The 22,597-nt window shown below is 36.2% G+C and overlaps 1 protein-coding gene across 12 annotated transcripts in view; it reads right to left on the minus strand.

The window, feature by feature from the left end:
• Positions 1-22,597, minus strand: part of ENAH (ENAH actin regulator) — a 160,684-nt gene that overhangs the window by 27,692 nt on the left and 110,395 nt on the right. For 6 of the 12 annotated variants that reach the window (XM_057548423.1, XM_057548414.1, XM_057548439.1 and 3 more), the window contains exons 4-5: positions 18,420-18,476; positions 13,488-13,572 (exon numbers count right to left, since the gene is read on the minus strand). In XM_057548423.1, coding sequence (XP_057404406.1) covers positions 13,488-13,572; positions 18,420-18,476 — 142 coding nt within the window. The remainder of the gene's footprint in view (positions 1-13,487; positions 13,573-18,419; positions 18,477-22,597) is intronic. The other 6 variants (XM_057548434.1, XM_057548446.1, XM_057548459.1 and 3 more) reach the window with 1 other exon arrangement.

A 22,597-nucleotide genomic window follows, 5' to 3' on the forward strand; every position in this document is an offset into this window, starting at 1 on the left:
GACTGTGTATTTTCTTGATTTGAAAGTAAGAAAGATGCAAGAAAGGAAACTGTTCAAAGTCTCTAATTTTTAGCCTGTTTACTGAAAAGAAGCACATCTAAACATATTTCCCAAAGTTGTGTGTCAAACAGAAGAACATCTCAGGCTTACAAATCTTTAGTGGAATGAATAATTCCACCTAAATTGGATGGTATATATAAATCTTCTGACTTTCATGTTTTGACTTCTAAAGCAAGACATCTGTATATCTTTTTAGGGGGACAGTTTCCAAATGTATAAATTCTGCTTTTCTTAGAACACCACTGCCAACTCACATACTGGAAATGCACATGACTATTCTTCCTAGAGTTCTGTCTACAAATGACTGTTTTCATCTGAAGATTTTTTCGAAGTACAAGGGCCCTGGGGGCTTCCCTAGTGGCGCAGTGGTTGAGAATCCGCCTGCCAATGCAGGGGACGCGGGTTCGAGCCCTGGTCCGGGAAGATCCCACATGCCGTGGAGCAACTAGGCCCGTGAGCCACAACTACTGAGCCTGCGCGTCTGGAGCCTGTGCTCCGCAACAAGAGAGGCCGCGATAGTGAGAGGCCCGCGCACCGCGATGAAGAGTGGCCCCCGCTTGCCGCAACTGGAGAAAGCCCTCGCACAGAAACGAAGACCCAACACAGCCAAAAGTAAATAAATAAGTAAATAAAATAATTTAAAAAAAAAAATTACAAGGGCCCTAATTCTGAATTATGGAAAAATTCTGGAAGACTAATTTTTCTTTTAAGTTAGGATATACATTTTACAATAATTTGAAACCTTCTGAGAAAATATATTTTTTCAGAAAAAAATGTAGTGCAAATGACTAATATCATAGCCACCAAGAGCATTTTAAAAATATCAGGAAAAATTCTTCCCACCACCAAAATACCTATTGAATTTCTCACCCAAAAGAGCTATCCCCCAAATGCAAAGAGATGCACGAAGCACCAGCCAACGAGATTAATAGCTTTTTTATATATTTGAACACATATTTACTTTATCTTAACTCAAAGACTTACTTTTCTTAAAGCAAGCAAAATCTATATACAAAAATTTGAAACACATTTCATTCAGCCTTATGTATAACAAAAAAATAGTGTTAGGTAAATGAAGAGTGATTTACATTTGACATAATGAAGCAGGAGGGCAGATTAGGAAAAATGTTCCAGGCTGATAACATTTAGTAACACTAATGCTACTGACATCTGTAAGAAAATAAAACTGCATAAATAAAATGTGGGCATTTCACTTCTCTATCAGAAAAAAAACGAAAAATGGATAAAACTAAACAAGATAATTACGTTTTAATATTACAAAGCTCCTGAGACAAGAGACAATACTTACAAGAGAAGGCGGTCAACTCTCGGTCCATCCTGCCTCTGAAGGCTAATCGGAGGGCTGTACATTCTCATTGTTCCAACTCCCTGCTTCTGTGCTGGGATTATTATTCCCCTTTTATAACTTTCAGGTAATAGTGGTGATTTGCAAACTATTTATAGATATTAACTACATTAAGTTCCGTGTTGAGACTGACACAGGACTGACTCATGTCTCTTAGAATATGTTTTTTCATCACAGTCAGCCAAGGAAGCCAAATTAATAATATGAGTAAGAACCAAAAACTGATATTAACAAATGCTACACAACATATGAATAGAAAACTAAACTACACTATCATCGTGTTACTATAGTAAAAGTATTGGACTAATAAGATTTAACATCTAAAGTAAACATTTGTTTTATCAACTCAATTTTATCCTCATTAAAATTTAAAAATTAAACTTGTAAAATACATAGTTTCAAAGGTCAAAGAGTGTTACAAAGTTTATAACGAAACACTAATCCTCTTCTCAACCCTTACCACTTCCAATTTCTCTCCCCAGAAGCAACTACTTTCAACACTTTGATACTTATCTCACGCTTCTAACTAAATACATTAATCTGTTTAGAACTAATACTTCTTAGTCTTTCAGATTTAGAAGTTATCTACTGACTTCACACTACACAAATGATTTAATTCCTACACCCTCTAACCCCCTAAAATCTTTCCTTCTTCATTCTCCCAATAAAATCATGATAGCACTTTGGATACATCAGCACCCATCTAACTTACTCAGGGCTGACAATATTTACTTTCCAGAACAACCCCCTTCTTAACCCTGGTGTTACAAATGGCTACCTTTTACACTTGATTCTTTTTCTCTATACCAACCCTTAACTCTCCATCAGAACTGTAAACCCTCTCAATAGGGTCAAGTATATTAGGTGATCTACTTTTTGTTTGCTTATTGTTTTTCTTCCCCCCCCAGAAACTTTTAGTCCATCCTGCCTCTGAAGGTTAACTGTAGGTCTATACACTTTCAACGCTCCAACTCCCCGCTTCGGTGCTGGGATTATTATTCCCCCTTTATAACTTTCAGACCTGCTGGGTCCCTAGGTTTTGCTTTCGCCTTAGTCAAGCTGGGAATTCCCTTATCTCTTTCCTACACTGGATTTCTTGTTTCCTGGCTCCTTCCGTGGTATCATCATTCTTGGTTTACTCTCTCATTTTAATAGAATACATCTTCCAGTAGCTTCCTAGGAAACTGTGCAGAGGAGGAAATTTTAGATTGGAAGTAACTTCTCAGGAATTTGAAGCTCCCCCCACTTATAAAATCTTCTAATATTCTAAAATTCCAGTGATATGCCTTGGTGGTAGATCTTTTTATGTTTTCCTACTTATTGGGCTGGACACTTGGTGAATCTTTTCAATCTGGACCAGGGGACCTGGCAAACTACAGTCCATGGCCCAAATCTGGCCACACCCATCATTTCCGCATTGTCTATGGCAAAGCTACAAAGGAAGAGCTGAACAAATGCCACAGAGACCTCGTGGCCCACAAAGTCTAAGACCTTTACCATCCGGCCCTTTTCAGAAAAAGTCGGCACCTCTGACCACAAGCAAGTCACTGAGTTCCAGGAAATTTTCTTATATTATTTATCTGCAGATTCCATTTCCTCACATTTTTGTTTTGTCCCCCTAAAATTCCTAATATTTAGATGTTGGACCTCTTAATCTGATCTTCTTTTATTTTTTTTCTCATATACTATCTCTATCTTTTACAGCTATTTTCAGGGCAATTTCCTCAACCTTATTTCTCAAACCTCCTAGTATTAAAATTAATGCTTTTAAAAAAAATTCTAAGTATATTTTCTTACACTCTGATTCTTTTTAAATAACTACAAACATTTGCTTTATGAATAAAATATATTCTTAGTTCTCTGAAGCTATTATAATATTTTTTAGGTTCTCTTCTGTTCCCTGTTATTACATGTTTCCTCCAATTTCAATTTTTTGTTTTGATCTGTCTTCATGTTATAAAAGTTGTCCTTAAAGGTATGATGATCCCTGGCTGTCCATTCATGTTGATAAGTGGTACTAAAGCTGATCAGAAGCCCTTAAATAAATGAGCTTCAATGGGAGGGACCTTGGGTGTCAATATCTTTGTCTTTTGGCCAAGCCAAGTTTCCGGAGGAGGACTCTTCAAGTTCCTTACCTGAGTTCTACAGGTCTGGCTGCCAATGACTGGGAGCTGAGCAAAGGAAAGAGACCAAGTTGGCTGACTTTCACTCGTCTCTCTTCAGTATGGCCTCTCACCCACACCTTCACAGCTGTGCCTCCTATACCTCAGGCTTTACCAGGAGTCAGCAAACCTGCTGAAAAGGGCCAGAGAGTATCTCTGTCCATATTCTTTTTCCTTTTTTTTAAAAAAACAACTCTGCAAAAATGTACAAGCCCTCCTTAGCTCTCAGCTATGCAAAAACAGGCTACAGGGCTGGACTTGGCCAGTGAGCTATAGTTTGCCAACTCCTAGCCTACACTGCTATGCTGTCCAAAATGGTAGCTATTAGCTGTATGTTGCAATTGAGCACATCAAATGCTCCTAGTTTGAATTGGGATATGCTTTTAATATAAAAACACATACCAGATTTGGAACACATACCAGATTTTTCATACCTAGTATGAAAAAAAAGAGTGTAAAACATCTCTAAAATTTTGTATCAATTACCTATTGAAATACTATTTTAGATGTATAGAGTTAAATATACTAATAAAATTAATCTCACTTGTTTCTTTAAAATTTTCAAAAATGTGGTCACTAGAAGACTTTAAAATGACATGTAGTTTGCATTACATTTCCATGGAACAGCACTGGTCTAGAGCATCTCTAGAAGATAATAAATCTCTAGTCTCCTGTTTGGGTGTTGTGGGGAAAATCTGGGTAGCTAAACCCTCCTTATAAAGACTTACCTAACCCTCCTACGTGTAGCATTATGAAACGGCTTGCCACTGAGAGGCACCACAGCAACTCAACCCTTCTCTTCTCTGTCCTGGCTTAGTTTAGCTATTGCTGGTCTACTAAGCTAGTTACCACCTGTATTAGTTTTTGTGGTTGCCATAATAAAGACCCATACACTAGGTGGCTTAAAACAACGGAAATTTATTCTCTCAGTATGGGAGGTGACAAATCTGAAATCAAGGTGTTGGCAGTGCTGGTTCCTTCTAAGGGCTCTAAGGAAGAATCTGTTCCATGCCTTGCTCTTCCTTCTCAGGAAGGCTGGTAATTCTTGGTATTCCTTGGCTTGTAGAAGCATCACTATAATTTCTGCTTCCATCTTTACATGGTGTTCTCTCTGTGTCTCTGTGTCTTCACATGGCCATCTTGCTTCTGTAACTTTCTCCTCTTCTTATACGGACATCAGTCGTGTTGGATAAAGGGGTCCATCTCATTCCAGTATGACCTCATCTTAACTAACAACTCATTTCCAAAAGGTTACATTTTGAGGTAGTGGAGATTAGAATATATCTTTCTTTTCTTTTCTTTTTTTTTTCCTTTGGTCGTGCCATGCAGCATGCGGGATCTTAGTTCTCCGACCAGGGATCAAACCCATGCCCCCTGCATTGGGAGTGTGGAGTCTTAACCACTGGACCACCAGGGAAGCCCCAGGACGTATCTTTCTTGGGAGACACTATTCAATCCCTAACACCACTCATCAACAAAATTTTAGAAACCAGAAAGTAGACGGCCATTTCTTGTCTTCACGTTGTACAACTGCTGTCCCGAAAGTGCAACTGATGTTCCTCAAAGTGCAATGGACAGTCCCAAACAAAACCAGATTCAAAATATGTTGTTAAACTTTTCTTTAAGCAATTCATTTCCTTTTTGTAACAGTCAGAAGCCAAGAAAAATAACTTGAAGAATAAGAATTTTTAGCTATTGATTAAAATAATCCATTTATAATTTACGGTTCTGAGCAAAAACCCTATCAAGTTTGTTACGCACACCACACATACACATGCACACATACACCCAAGGAGCACACTACTCACATCATTTTCCTCCTACCCCATCCATTATTATTAGCTCACCAAATACGAATCATTTACCAGTCTTCAAAAATCAATTACTGATACCCACTAACAGCTTACCTAAGAGTAGTAACAGAAATGTAACGTTTATTATAATATGAACTTGATACTGAAAATGTAACAACTAAAATTGCAGGTGAATGCTATGATGCAAATTAATATTCTCTTCTACTACATATTCCAGTAACGGCGTAGAAAGATCCAGTTAAATAGCCAAGGTAACAGGATAAAGTTACTCAACTTATGAAATAAAAGTTGTCCCAAGGGTATTTTATCATGCCTCTGAAAATAAAATCAAGCACAAGAAAATTTATTTTTATATAAATAACTACCCAAAATAAATTTTGAAAATATAATTTCTGTTGGGAACCAAACGTCTCACTAGAGTGTGCTGTACATCCCTCTGCCACTGTGTTTTTTAATCTACAAAACAAGATCCAGCCATGCACAGCTGCTGGCTGAGATGAAGTGAAGACCAGCACTAACTGTCTATATAAAATTCAGCAGATATTTTTGGGTTTTGTAGTACCTTTTCCCAAGTATCTTTCAACCATAAGCAAAAACAGGTTGTTTGGCATGTAGGTCAAAAGAAAATGGCATATACTTTTCTTGTAACTTGAAAATACTAAAGTTTTACAAAGCAAGATGCCTTTTTATTATATGACAAACAGGGAAAGAATATTAAAAAGCAATGTCTTAGCATGGCACAAAGGCCCTTTACGTACCAGTTTAATAGCACCATCAGTCTATCAGCGGGGGAAGCGGGGCAGTACTCACGTCACACAGGTGGTGTGCACTCCCTTGGCTCTTACACATAGACTCTTTCCGCCTAGAATGCTTTTCCATTCTATGACTGGAAACTCCTAGTTCACTTCCCCTTCAAGGCACAGCTCAAAGAGCATCTCCTCAGGAATGGCTCCCACCGTCTCCCAAACAGCACAGACAGAAAAGCCCAGGCAGCATGAAAAGAGTGCGTATTATCTTATTTAATGGTCCCAACAACCTTATGAACTCATATTTTCTGCCTGTTATGCCCCAACACCTACATATAAATGAATTCAGTACCACTGAACTTCTTGGCTTTTTATTCAAAACTTTATTCAGGTCCCTACTCTCAAGTAGCCTGTAATGTTCACTGTGGAGGTAAGACTCATATGTAAAGTAAACAACAAACAATAAAAGAGCGTGTAGTTAAGTTACAGGAGTTCAGAAACGAAAACCATTAATATACCTGGGAAACAGTCTACAGAAAAGGACAAGACAGAAAGGATGAGAAGGGCAGGACAGAGAGATAAATGCTACAGAGAAGCACAGAGGGAGAAACCGAGTATGGTGTACAGACAGTCCTAAGGGAGGAAAGAGATACATGGGGTGGGCTCTTAAGTGTCAGGCCAAAGAATTAAACTGGATGCGAGGAGAGCTGGCCACCCGTACTGCGAGCAGGGAAGTGACATGAGCTCCTGGACTCTTCTTACTCAAGTTGGTACATGTGAGCAGTCAAACTGTCTTCCCCCACTCCAAGATTCTACTGGAATTCCAGAAAAATAACAAAAATGTGTAAAAATAAACCCATTACAAAGTAGAAAATTGAGCTGAGTGGTCTTTAGTAGACCAAATTTATCATCAAATTTCTGGAAGACAAAAAGGGTAGGGAGGAGTTATATGCCTAGAATTCTTTCCCAGTTCCTATGTACTAGTACATCCAACTACCTAGTAGTCAACATCTCTACTTGAATGTCCAATGAGCATTTCGGCTTAACATCTTCAAAATTCATCTGATCTCTCCCCACAAAACCTGCCACTCACAGTCTCAGTTAATGGTGATTCCATCCTTCCCATAGCTTACGTTAAAAACCACAACTCCTCCCCTTCTCTCACACCCCACATACAATCCACCAGGAAATGTAAGGATCTGCCTTCTCACCGCTTCCACTGCCTGGGGAAAGCCATCATTATTTCCTGCCTAGTTTACCGCAATAGCCTCTTAACTAGTTTTCTTGCTAGGCTGCTATCACAACCCTGTACCTGCTTTCATTTGTGTTTCTCTATAGTCTGGTCTCAACAAAGCAGGCAAACTAATTCTGTTAAAATGTTAAGCCAGATGATTCCTATCAAAATCACCCAAGGGGCCCTCATTTCTCTCAGAATAAAAGTTAAATTCTTTATGATTGCCTGCATGACACAACTCCCCCACTACTCTCCTTTTCTGCTCCTGTTCTCTCCGCTCCAGCCTCCATGCCTCCTCGCTCCTCCCTGTACACGAGCACAATCCTGCCTTAAGGCTCTGCACAGACTGCTCCTTCTGCTGCAATGCACTTACCGAGACATCCACTCGGCTAACTCCTTCCTTCCATCTCCGTAAGATCTACTCTGACCAACCTATTTAAAGTTGTAACCATTTCCCCTTGGCCCTCTGTAACATATACCCCCTTCACTTGGCTCTATTATTTTCCCATAGCACTTACCATCTTCTGCTACACTGTGTCATGTTCACTCTATTCTCTGACTAGGTTGAGGCTTTCTGTCCGCCACCCACCACCCTGACATACTGTAAGCACTCAGAACAAAGCACTTAGCCTGGAACATAACTGGACTGAAGAGTGGAGGCATCCAGGGTCCCGAACACAGACTCAGAATGGCTGAAGCAGACGCGAGAAGAATCTCGGAAAGACCTAACTTGAGATCAGCAGGTAGAAAGAATGGGCATGGGCAGTACAACCAAAATCAAGCTGATTACTAAACACACACACTGTCTGAAGAAAATGCACCAGTCATCCCTCTGCTCCCCAACCTGAGCTCAATGGATGGAATGGCATTTATCACAGAAGACTGTCCTCTAAACAAAGTGAACAAGCTGCCTCAGATGAGCTAGGGTGCCTGGTAGAACTAGAGGTAGCTCAGCTTTGTGGGGCTGAGGCCTGTCTCCTCACCACTCTTGTACCCAAAGGAGAGCCTGTCAGTCTGTCTACTTGGCCCCTTGCACAGACCCCCTTGGCAGCCCTCGGTCAGGGAAGAATGCTGTCCATAGACACCCAAACCTCACAATGAAGAGGAAACCCAAGCCAAGTACTGACGTCATTCAGACTAATTCTTTTTTTAGAAATAAAGAGACCACTAAGCATTACCAGATATTTGGGTAAAACCAATAAGGCAAACAATACTACTCTATAGGAAGGAGATAATTCAAACAACGGAAGAGAAACAAGAGGGACTTAAGATACAATCATGAATTTAGAACAGGCTGTTTTGAAAAAGGAATAATCGCTCCCCCTACCTCCGCCCCGCAAAAGGCTCTTGGAGAATAAAATTAAATGATAGGAGATCAACTACTGTGCTGTCCAATTAGGTGGCCATGAGCCATATGTGGCTCTCGAGCACTCATACTGTGGGCAGCCTGAACAGAAACGTGCTGTAAGTGTAAGAAATACATACTGAACTTGGAAGACTCAGTATGACAAACAGAATGTAAAATATCTTAATTTCTATACTTATATCTTTTTGAAATGATAATATTTCTGTTATAATGGGTTAAATATTTTATTTAACAACATATTTTATGTTATTAAAATTAATTTCACCTGTTTCTTTTTACTTTTGCTAGTATGGCTACTAGAAAAATTTTAATTAAATATGTAGCTTATATTTCTACTAGGTAATGCTGGTCTAGAACGTATGGTTAAAAATATCATCAAGAATACAGAACACAGAAACAGAGGCAGAAAATGAGAAAAGATAAGCATCATAAGGAAATAACCCAGGAGGCCCAGCATTTGATCAGTAGGAGCTCCCCAGAAAGAGAACAGAAGAAACAGAGAGAAGGAAATGGCTAAAGAAATAAAATTAAAAAAAAAAAAAAAAATCTAGGAGTTTTGGTAAGTCTTCAAATGGAAACAGTCCATTGAGTACTGAGCTTAATAAATGGGGGGGACCCCAAAACCAAAAACATATCACATCTTTGTGAAAACTCAGACTACCATGTTAATAAGAAGGTTTAAAAGGATTCTAGGAAGGGGAAAAAAGATCACCTACTAACATAAAGACAAAGATTTAATGACAGTAATAGAAAGACTGCAAATGTATAAACCTTGAAAATAAAAAATAAAAAAATACAATTAAAAAAATGATGTGTTGGGGCTTCCCCGGTGGCGCAGTGGTTGAGAATCTGCCTGCCAATGCAGGGGACACGGGTTCGAGCCCTGGTCTGGGAAGATCCCACGTGCCGCGGAGCGGCTGGGCCCGTGAGCCACAGCTGCTGAGCCTGCGCGTCTGGAGCCTGTGCTCCGCAACGGGAGAGGCCGCGATAGTGGGAGGCCCGCGCACCGCGATGAAGAGTGGCCCCCGCTTGCCACAACTGGAGAAAGCCCTAGCACAGAAACGAAGACCCAGCACAGCCAAAAATAAATAAATAAATAATAAAAATAAAGGAATTCCTTAAAAAACAAAAAACAAAAAAAACAAAGCAATGGTTTTAAAAAAAAAAAAAAAAAAAAAAAAAAAAAAAAAAAAAAATGATGTGTCTATCAAAACTAGGTGGTAGAATGGAAGAAAGGGGACAGGGAGATGTGCAGAACTACTGCATTCCTCTTACAGAGTGAAAAGTTAAGAGATACTAAGGTTAGAAGAACTAAAAATAATAACTACTCATAATTGGCAGGGGAAGTGAAGAATTCTTCAATTTTTCATAGTGTAGAGTCAATAGGTACTATCTGTAATGTGACTAATCAAGAAACAGAAATATAAACACATTATATATTACTATAGAAGAACTCATCAAAAGTACTAAAAGTAGAAATGGTTAAAAGTGATTAAGTCTCATGATTAACATGAGGGGAAGGCACAAGTGTGCAGCAGATCACCCTCCCTCTTTTTAGACCCTCCTGCACTGTTTGTGCAAAAAAGTTTAAGAAAAAATAATCTGGCAGTAATAAAGTAGGAATAAGTGAAAGGGATCTAGCTTAAAGACAGAAAAACTAGGAAGTCAGAAAACTACAGCAGTATACAAGAGAATAAATACTGGAGAAAGCTATTAGTAATTAGAATGTCAGGACAGTAAATCCAAAAGGCTTTCAGAGAAAGAAATAACAAAATGTACTTGAATAGATACTGTGAATGAAGATAATTCTAGACTTTCTAAGCTGAAATTTTGGGAGAAATATTAGAGAGAAGAAGGAATGTACATTAAAAATGAAATCATAAGGGTTTAAACTGAGGCATCAGTAGGATACCCAAATGGATGAGCTCTAAAATAGGAATTCTCATTGAGGATCCACTGTTGGAATTAAGGGGGTCTGTGATCCTCTGGACCATGTAAGGGCACACATGCATGCACATGTGTAAAATCACACGCACATATCTGAAGGGTTAGGTTGGGTGGGGTGGGGGGACTAGATGGAAGACGGCAGTAGTTCACTACTTCTACTAAATTCTCAAAAGGACCCATGACACTACTCCATTTATCTGGAAATATGGGTCTGGCTCTCCATTGGATAATCAGGAGCTGTAGATTTTGAAGCCATCAGCACAGAAGTTATAAGAAAACTATAAGATCCAACCAAATCATCAACTTTTCAAAGGTTACACTGTGTGCAGAAATAAAAAAGAGATAGCTAAGCGTAAAGCCTTATATAAGAAAAGGAAGAGGTACAGAAAAGGAGAAGAGTTAGCAAAAAAGATACTCTAAAGCATCAAAAGGAAGAGAGAGAAGTGGAATATGTAGACCAAGAGAAGACATTTAAACTAGAATAAGTCAGTGAAGGAAACAGCACATCCAGTAGATTTGTGAACACAAAGCAGATTTCACGAGATTAAAATGGAAATGGGGTGGGACTCCCCTGGTGGCACAGTGGTTAAGAATCCCCCTGCCAATGCAGGGGACACGGGTTCGAGCCCTGGCCTGGGAAGATCCCACATGCTGCGAAGCAACTAAGCCCATGTGCCACAACTACTGAGCCTGCGCTCTAGAGCCTGCGAGCCACAACTGCTGAGCCCGCATGCCACAACTACTGAAGCCTGCGCGCCTAGAGCCCGTGCTCCGCAACAAGAGAAGCCACCACAATGAGAAGCCCGCACACCGCAACGAAGAGGAGCCCCCATTCGACACAACTAGAGAAAGCCCGCACACAGCAACGAAGACCTAATGCAGCCAAAAAAACCCCACAAAACAACAACAACAAAAAAGAACATAAAAAAAGGAAATGGGGTGAAGCGTAAAGAAAAGGAATGGAGATGAAACTAATAATGAGAGAGAAGGAAATTGGTTGGTGTCAAGTGGAAGAAGAAAGAAGAGTCTGTGCATGACTATGGACAGAAAATAATTTAAAATTCATACCAATTTTTCAGAAATTCGGATTCCACTCTTCAAAATGACTGAGTTAAAGTCTTCAACTAAACAAATAAGTAATATAAACATCTTCAATTTTCAAACCCTTAAGTATCTACTTACATACAAAGAGAAAAACCTCAAGTCCAGATGAACACTTTGAAATGAGAAAGAACATACATGAGGGCATGGCGTTCTCCTAACAATTACTAAAAATTCACTCAATACTCATTTTCAACTAAAATTGCATGCTGCAAGTTCTTGACAACCCTCTGTGAAGCAGATGACCCACCTGTGACCCTTGACAAGGCAGCAGTACCAGCAGAAGACTTCTGTTTGTATTCTGTGCTGTCCTGGACTCCAGCAAGTGTGTCTGGGATTACTTGCTTGCCTACTCTGTATTACTAGAGATGATCTATTATGTTCAGGATTTTCTCCTGGTTCTTCCTAGTCTTCTACAAATGTGTTACTCTCAATAAAACTATGATCATTTTTTATTAATTACTTTTCCGTTTGGTGTATGAGAGACAGCATACAATTTCTAACTCTTGGAATTATTCTAGTATGTTTAAAACTTTCAATATGGAACTGAAATAAATGATTATATTCCTTAAACTTCCCTTATTTCTACAGAAACTTAATTTTATTTATATCTGTTACAGCATCACTCTAAAGAGCAGAAAAAGAGTTTCACCAAATTTGGAGGCTAGTTCCAGAGTGGTCTAACTAAATATATAGACTGTGGCAAAAACGAAATTCATTTTAAGAGATCCTGGAGGGCCTTCCTCAAGAGCTAAGTAGTTACACAGCAAAGCAACCAACACAGAACCATAGCAAGAGATTCCTTTGACCATCTGTCAGGGAAACATGACACATATATTAAGACAACATAAAGAATATGAAGAACATTTCAAATATGAGGTCCAAATCAAAAGTGACAAGAAAAATTGCTGGCTTGCCATGGAGCAAATGCCTCTCAATTGGAAAATTCCATCTATAAGATGGTTATCAATTTCCCAGAACAAAACAGGGTGCCCTACTAGTAACAAAAAGCAGTATCAACATCTCTAAAAAGTTTTAATTTGTTTAAAATGGGGCACCTGGTTTGACTAGCTCAATTTTAGTTACTGAATGTGACTGAATTTTACAAAACTATTTTGTTATAAAGTAGCCTCTAATTTAGAGACTCTGGGTTAATTCAGAAAAAACTACCCCTAAATGAAGCTGTATTATAATTTCAAATGTATTTCTAAACTGCATTGAGATAATGAAGATGTTATTGATTTCATTCAATCACAGTTTAATCATAAACAGAATGATTCTGTATTCCATTACTATTCCTGTTCAATATTCAATGCCTTATACAAACAGCCAACACTATTTCAACTTTCCAGTCATGTGACAGGCATAATGATCACAGATTAATTTAACTGCTATAAAAATAAGACTGCTTGAAGTGTAAAGACATTTTGTATGCTGTTAAGAGTATTTAAAATATTTTAAATTCACAAGTATGATTTTTACCAAAAAAGCATATATGAAATTTTATAACATCTTTTGTCCAGCCTATTAAGAATCTGCTTGATTATTAACAGTGATTCTAAAACTTAATACAACAATAAAAGTTCAGACTTCCAAATGGCTGATGAGACATAATCTACTTTCAATATCATATGTTCACAGATTGGTCTTCCGTAGTAGAAAGGAAAGGTGCAAATAACTTGTGAATTTACCTTCTTTGAATTTCCAATTCTTCTTGTGATGGGCCATTCTGAACTTGGGCAGGTAGTTGTGAATTTTGTCTAGGCAATGTCGGCCCTAAAAAGGGAGGGAAACATTATAGATGAACATTATCTTTATATTGCACTGGATAGAGGAGATAAAATCATGAGAATAACATAAAACCATCACATATTTACAAATGTATCTTCTTTTTGTTTAGCAAAATAAAATATAAGCTTCATATAACACACAGCAAATGAAAGACTGCAACATAATACTGTCATTATCTCCAGAAGGCTTACTTGAAACAAATGGAAAACATCAACAATAAAGGAAAAATAAACATTTATATATGAAGAGCTTGAGTAAAACAAGTGTTCAATGAGCATCTGAATAGGCACCTAAGCTTGACGTTTCTAAGACAATGAGACATTCTCTTTGGGGTACTTATTCATGAAGTGGAGAGGGAGAACTTAAATGAAAAATCAGAATTCAAAAAACTCACCTAAATAGAACACTGGAAATGAAAAACAGGAGAGAGAGAGCATGAGAACCTTATTACTAGACTGATGCATGCTAATGCATTTATCAAATTTGCCCACTTTAAGTTGCCATTCTTATTTAATTGCCTGGCATTTCCAGCACTGGTGAAAACAAACATTTGCTAAACTTCCATATATAATTAACCTACTTCTCTGAATTTTTAATGTAACACAGGTAATCATAATAACTTTTCATTTGGGGTAAAAACAAAACAAAACAAAAAAAACCTGCGTTCAAACCAACATGGTTCTGTCATGAGAAACTAATGACCATTCATTCCCACATCGTATAAAATGCAGACCCATTTTTAGCATCTCATAAAGAAGGCCACTAAATAATGGGACATTTTAATGTCACTGGATATAAAAATTATGTGTCATAAAATGAGATAAATAAAATACTGGACCTAATATACAATGCCTATGGTTACAACAGAACAATCTTGAAACCTAATCCAGTAAACAAGAGAATAAAGAAACAGTAGTTATCTTCCACTCTTGGAGAGAAATATATGAGTAATGATATGCTGCATATATCTGTGAATTCTAGTGTGCCAGCAAAGGCCCCTAGCAGACAGTTTGAAAGTGTTTTGTAGACCACTAGTATAAAAAACAATTAATAAATAAATGCTTCTATGTGCTAAAGCAAACTCTTGTAATCTACGAGTTAAAAGCACAAAGTATTTCATACTAGTGGAGAAGATTTCACAAAGAGAAGGATAAGGTTCATTAGAATATAATACAGTACTTTTATATCCCAAGTGTAAAAAAACAAATAATTTGATCTGAACTTACCTACTAATTTTTCTCCTCATCTCTTTACACATGTTTTTAGATTAATCATTTAATTTGTCCTCTAAAGACAAATTAGATGACAACTGCAGTGATATTTCATTAGATTTCCTAAAAGACTCTGCTATTTTAAGAGCCACACAGAGGAAATATAAAAATATATTAATCCCATGTAATCAGTAACAGCAAAAAAAATAAAATAAAGCTTTTAAAATTAAAAGTGCACTTAAATGTTTGCATAAATGAAAATATGTAATGTGTCTAGGAGACAGACTGGAATTCTTTCCTTCTTTCGTTTATTAACATAATGATATAAAAATAGACTGTCATATTAAGCCATACCCTAATGTTTAGTACTTTACTTGTCTCTTCTGGTAGAGGAGGGGGACATACAAGGTGGGAGGGTAAGTGTGAGAAAATATAAACTATTTGAGGGAGTATTTTCCAAAGTTATATTTATCCAAAAATATTAAATGTGAGCATTTAGCATGGGCAACTCACAAGACCATCATGGTTTAACTAGTTTTAAAAACAATGTTTGTGTACTTAAGTTAAAACTTCATGCTACTCAAATAATTAAGCAGTGAATGTCAGTAGGTAGATTTGTTTGGCATCAATCCCAAAGAATTCGATCCTACTAATTCACATCTACATCAGGCACTGTAGCTCAACAATAATATTAATAGTTTAAATTCACCAATTAAAATCTCTTGATGTAAGTTTTAACTCAAATACATAAATTCAAGAGAAAGATGTCAAAATTTCAACTCAATCCTACTGATTTTATTTAAAGGTGTTTTTTTTTAATTAAACTGTCCAAAGTTTGATATAACTCACAAAAAAATCTGAATGTGAGAAAGGTTTCTTTTAGCAATTTATAAAAACTATTTTGGATTGTTTTTTTAATTTAAAAGTTTACTCAGCAAGCTTGTTTTAAAAGGAGGTTTTTAAAATGTGGGCAATACTTTCTGGCTGATATTATTAATTATAACAATAGTTTACTACAAGGAAGATCCTTTTAAAATGGGAGGAATCCAAGAACAACTGAACAACTCTTAAAAGTCTTTTCTACATGGTTCTTGGTGATAGTGGGTTATTTGTCTTCCCAAACACCTTCTTTAACTGGGGGGCAGAAGAGAGGACGCCTTCCCCTGGCATTTTCTCACATCCATATTTAACCTGGTTATTTCATTTGTTTCTTCTTCATCAATGTTGTCAACTAACAATAACAAGCACATTGAAATTCATGTGCATTTAAGAAATAATATAAATATACTGTGAGCATTAAATAAAAGTGTCTTAGGTAAATTATGAACTTCAGGTACTCAATTATATTCTTCATTCTTGTCAGACATTCTACTGGGTTATACAATTGTTAAATTACACCAAAGGCACCACACACAACATGAAGCAGCAATTAAGATTAGGCAAGGCTGTCAGCTGCCACTGTATTTTCTGGAATATAACTATTAGTTACTTCACATAGGTCATATGCCTACATGAGTATTTGTGTTCTCAGAGAATGCAAAAAAGGTACTTTCCTAACCAGTGGGTAAGTAACAGTATTTTATAAGCATCACAGGGTGCTTAACAGCTCTTTTGGGGGAAAAAAGGAGAAGGGACAAGTGAACCTGCTTTGTTCCTACTATTGTATCATAAAGAACAGTAGCTACATGAGGGTTAGTTTTCTCTGTTCTATTACCGCAGCCAAAGACAATGGTTGGTCTTAATTTGTCCTGGCTAGAATTCATATAGCAAAGTATGTAAATCACAAGTTTCTAATAAAGAAAATGTGTCCATGTCACTGATATGGTATCTTATAAATGATGGAAATCAGACTAGAATGTCTCTCTAAACCAGGAATGAATGGCAGTTCAGTCTTGACTTCAATACTGAGTTTTGGCTAAAGCATATTTCACTTATTGTCACATTTTAATTTTCACAGACCTAGTTTCACACTTAGCCACAGACTATTTAAAACACAGGACTAAAAGACAAATAGGTGTTATTATACACAATACAATCAAGTTTAAACTTAGCAATGTGGTAATTATATTGTTTGTACACAGTTAAATCAATTAAACATACTACTGGGGGAAACTGCTTTTTAACACATTATTTTACAACTTAAAAAATTCACCTTTATGAAGGCCAAATCAATCTTTTCTCTGCAGTTGGGTAAACTCTATTATTCTGCATGTGGAACTCCACATATTAAGTAGCGAAGTATAGAACATCAAGTAGGTTTTCAAAAAGAGCTAAAAAGAGTCCTAATAACACAAACACAAACAATCACTCATGGCTAGTTCAAAAGACCGCCTGGAAGAACCCCCAGGAGGAGGCAGAAAAATCAGAACTAAAAGTTACTAATTAATCCCTTAATCTGTAACGATTAATTAAGGAACCTGAGAAGGAGTGGAGAGTTTATAAGGAGCCGCGCAACAGGCTCACTGCTGTAACTGTCACCTGGAGAGATCGTAAAATAAAACCGCAGGTGATTAAGAAATGCATTAGAATTTTCATTTTTGGAAATGTATAACACATGCTTCTTTGCCTAAACCAGCAAGTATATCAATCTTAAAACAATTCTCTTTATAGGTAAAGAAACAATATTAGTAATACTGAAGGATCATATCAAAAACTCTGATTCACATGGATAAAGTACATATACACAGCTGAATTGTTTATATAAAATTTTAGTAGTATATATCATTTTATCTCTCATAAAACAATCTGGCCAGCCAAGGTATACAGTAGTCAAAAAGGTATATATACGAGTTTAAAAAAAAAGAAAAAAAAAAAAAAGGCTCTAAGATTTAAAAGTCACTTTTTGAACTTGGGTTTTCAAATCAGAAAGTTTTAGGATCAAATGAGAATAAAAAGAATTCAGATGTGTGTGTGTTGTGTATATGTGTACATATATAGATACATCCTAGTTAAGGAGAAGGATATGCATGTACCTGATTAACTGTAATGTGGAATGGTTAAGTGACATAACCGGTTTGTCCATGCAAACGACACATATGTGCACATGTGTGTATATGAGCGTGAGCGTGAAAGAAAACACTCTATAAGCCTAAATTCACTCCTAAGCCACAGATATCTAACCTACTGAATAAAGGAGGCTGTCAATCAGAAATCAACCTATTAGTAAGAGCTCACATCTGCCTTACAACATGTACACCTGAAAATTAATTCAAGTTAAGCAAAAGCTCCCTTCCAATAAATCACATTTATATTCCCCAAATCATATTAACATGAATATAACTTTTCCCCTTAAATTCTAATTTAAAAGACTGCTCTCAAACAAAATAGTTAAAAACAAAAACGAACAAACAAACAAAAACCTCTCTCATTCATGTTGGAAGAAGTGAACAAGAATTAGTTCTGAGATCCTAATTCTAACTAAATCCTTACTAAGAAGCCAACTCAAAAGCTGACCAAATCACCTACATGAACCACAACAAATATCACAACATAAAACAGTAGCTTGCTGTGTATCCCAAATACCACAAACCAGACCATGGCCTAAGGAAACAAAAGTTATGGAAATGCGCAAGGAGTATGTACCACAGCTTGAAAAAGTAATGTAAACATAATGTTGCTTACCACAGAAAATACATCGCAAATTAGTGCTGTCCTGGGTAGCAGTAACTTTGCTCTGGGCTGCAACAGACACCTTGGTGTTAGAAGCTTCAAAGGACAACGGGGCCATCTGAAGAACTTCACATAAACTAAAAGGTGCTTTGAAAGGTTCAAAACGTATTACACATACGTCCTAGCTAGATCCTCATTCTGGAAACTCTGTAATTTAATAAAAACGTATCCTCTTTAACATAAACTTGTTAAAAATTTTTATGTGTAATCTTATTTGTGGAAAAAACCCTATAATAAGCCACAGACCAAATGATGCATTTATAGCTTAATTGTTTCCTGAGTTATACAAACAGAGAATGCAATCGATTTGCATTTTACAATTATCTTAAAAAGTAAGTGGACCTGAGATACAGGAAGTCAGATCTATGGCCATTAGTTAATTCCATGATAGCTACCCTCTTTTAGTATTGCTCATTTAAAAGAATTTGCAGCTGAAAAAAATTTAAGGGAAATGCTTAAATTAGCTTAACATGAGACGAACTCATCTCTACTAGTTGAAGACCAAAGCCATTTTAAACAGCCTCCAGCAATTAAAGTGTTATATATTCATTGATGTCAAATAAGAATATCTTCATTTTTCATCTTTGAAAAACAGTAAAACTATTCATTGTTTTATCAAGCCACATTTTATTTTCCTTTTTTCTTCAATATGTATATATGCATACGAATTTGACAAAATCTTGTTAAAAAATGCGTGGCCACCTCAAAAAGCCATTTAATATTTAGGTTGCCTATACTAAAATTTACCTTAAGTATTAATGAGGTAAATTCTCTTTAAGTGAAAAAATTCAATGAGAAGGAGATGATAATTTATGAAAAGGGGAAAGGCTTTTACAAAAGCAAGGTGACACTCAAAACTGGGGTGGGAAAAACAAAAATTAAATTTCTTTTAGTTTTACATTAGTGACATTCAAAACTTTACATCAGTACTTTTCTATAAATAAAATACTACAGAAATTCTTTTCAGCATAGGAAAGATTTTCTCTTTCCACTAGTATTAATCAAGAAACAATAAACAAGTTAAAAATATATTGACTTAAGAAAGACTACATAAAGGCAAACAAGACAGTAATTTAGATTTCCCTTAAAACTGTATTCTTAAATAATACAATTTATGCTAACTAAAAGTTTGCATAGAATCAGAACCAAACCAATTTATATTTAAAGAATGCACACCTGAAAATGGTAATAAATCTTAAATAGGAGAATTTTTTATTGTTTTTTAGAAATTAGATTTAATATAATCCAATTATGTTTAAGCCTTGTTTTAAAGATATTAAATACAGCAGATATTTTCAAACACAAAATAAATAAGATTGTTGAATGTCACCTTTCCTAAGTACTTCCACCCACTTAATCAATTATTATTAAAGTCGCATGCACAATATTTACAGTAATGACATAAAAAAGACCACAGGCATACATATAAAATGTCTACTAGCCTAATCAGATCATGCCAAAGACGATAAACCATTTAGAAGATTTTCAATAATTATATTTTGTTTAAACTTTTTAAAAAATCTGTCTTACCGATGTTTGTAAATGACTACTTCTATAAAGCCTTTATTAAATAAACATGCCTAGTCTTCAGGTTTTACCCTTCAGTTCCTTTCATTCACATTTAAAGGAGGAAAAAAAATACGGAAAATATTAAAAACTTACAGGAAAAACCTGAGAAATTATCTCATCTCTGACAGCAAAGAAACTGCCACATTCCATTACCGATCATTTTGGTAAAAAGTCATCTGACAATCGTCAGAATTCAGGTAAAACATTACTACCACATAAGACCCAAAATCCCCAATCTTCTCACAGTTTAAACTATTATGCAACATTCTTGCACTTGGTATCTTTAAACATATTCTTTCTACTGACTTTTACTTCATACCATACCGTAAAATACTTATCTAAATTCTGATAAGGTTGCTTGAGTTCTACTGCAGTTTGCATTTCCCGAAGATACTAAATTATTCATTCCATCATATGCATAAGGCTAGCAGCACTCCCTGCTTAATACTGATGCTGTTAACCCTTTCTTCACTCAGTTGAGGGAGGAGGGTGGAATATGGGAAAAGAATGTTCAGTGTACAGATTGAGTAAATTCAGTTAAAAAAAAAAAGACACTTCTCTTTAAATCAGTGTATTAAAATAGGCTTACGGCTAAGAGAAATAAGGATGCACCCTAAAGGAAAGCATGAACTAAAGAGGTTAACTAAAGCGGTTAAGATGCATCAAACAATCAAAACTTAACATCTATATTAGACTTCTAGAAAAGAAAAAAGACCATCCTTATGAGCTACTCTGACCTTGAAATAGTCTTGTCATGGTTGTTCATTTATTTCTAATATAGTTTGTAAAACAGCTATCCCTCAGGCTTTTCCCCACCTTTTAACATCCTTTAGCATTAGGCATTTTGTACAAGCAAGGAAATACACAAACCTTGGGTGAGATATTAGTAGGAGAAAATGACAGGCTGTCATTTGATTGGTATTACTGTATTTTATTGCAATATATAATTACTATAGTAGACCCTCAGCATTCACATTTTTAACATTAGAGGTCTCCACCACCAGGAGTTAATCTCAAATTTGTAATGAGGAAACTACCCAGCTCAGCATTTTTTCTGAGGATTAAATGAGATAATGTTTGCTTACAGCTGGTTTTAATTTGATTTGTACTCTCTGGAAAGCTGGTCTGTTGCGTGAGCACAGCATAGCATGCAAATTAGCAGTGATCATACTTCTGACCATCATTAGGGCCCCAGGTATTATCCTCATGATTGCAAAGTTCTACTATAACCATTTTTGAGAAGGCATGAAAGCAAATGTGTTTTTGTTTGTTCTAAAGTATACAGAATAGAATGGAAGAAGACACTGCAGTGGTATGGTTGCCTGTGTTCAAAAATAGGCACCATGGGGTATAAACTGGTGCAGCCACTATGAAAAACAGTACAGATACTCCACAAAAAATTAAAAATAGAACTACCATATTATCCATCAATCCCACTTCTGGGTATATACCCAAAGAAATTGAGAACAGGATATTGAAGAAATATCTGCATTCCCATGTTCAGTGCAGCATTATTCACAATAGTCAAGATATGAAACAACCTAAGTGTCTATCAACAGATAAAGAAGATGCAGTATATATATATACACACACTGCAATATTATTCAGCCATAGGAAAAAGGAAATCCTGTTAGCAGCAATATGGATGGACCTTGAGGGCATTATGCTAAATGAAATAAGCCAGACAGAGAAAAAACAAAGACTGCATGGAATCACCTGGATGTGGAACCTAAAAAAGCTAAACTCATAGAAACAGAGAGTAGAAAGTGGTTGCCAAGGGCTGGGGGGTGAGGGAAATAGATAGAGGCTGGCAAAAGGGTACACATTATCAGTTACAAAATGAATAAAGACTGAAGATCTAATGTAAAACACGGTTGATAACATAGTTGATAACACTGTACTGTATAATTGAAATATGCTAAGAGAATAGAACATAAATGTTCTCACCAAAACAAAACAACCAATCAACCAAACAAAAAAAATAAATGTGATAGATGTTAATTAACCAAGTGGAAGAAATCCTGTCACAATTTATATGTGTATCAAATCATCATCGTGTACACTTTAAACATCTTACCATGTACACTTTAAACATCTTACCATTTTATTTGCCAATTATACCTCAAAAAAACTGGGAGGAAAAAGGTACCATATTTTCAGGGCACTGTGCTAAAAGACATGAGAATTACAAATAGTAAATTTTATTCAAAGTGATGATAATTTTAAAGTGGCATTTTAAAACATTTTCAAAAGAATTTCAAATTTTGTTTTAAAATATATGCAGTTTTTAATAAAGGAAAATTGTTATATATCTCAAAAAATGAGGTATCATGCATCTATAGCCACATGTGAAAAAAATATCATATAGAACTGCTCTCTTTTTTTTTTTTTTCATTACTGAATCTTAAGCAAAACTATTTATATGACTGGGTTTCCCCGCCCCTCTTCATTTCTTTAGTTCTCCCCCAACTTAGGACCTCAAATGCATTTTATTCCCTTCTAAGCAAGAATGAAAATGGCTGCTAACAGTTGATAAATTGTTGATAATTGATTAGGCTTGA

This window comes from Balaenoptera acutorostrata, chromosome 1 (genome assembly GCF_949987535.1).
Source record: "Balaenoptera acutorostrata chromosome 1, mBalAcu1.1, whole genome shotgun sequence".
Taxonomy (NCBI): Eukaryota; Metazoa; Chordata; class Mammalia; order Artiodactyla; family Balaenopteridae; genus Balaenoptera; species Balaenoptera acutorostrata.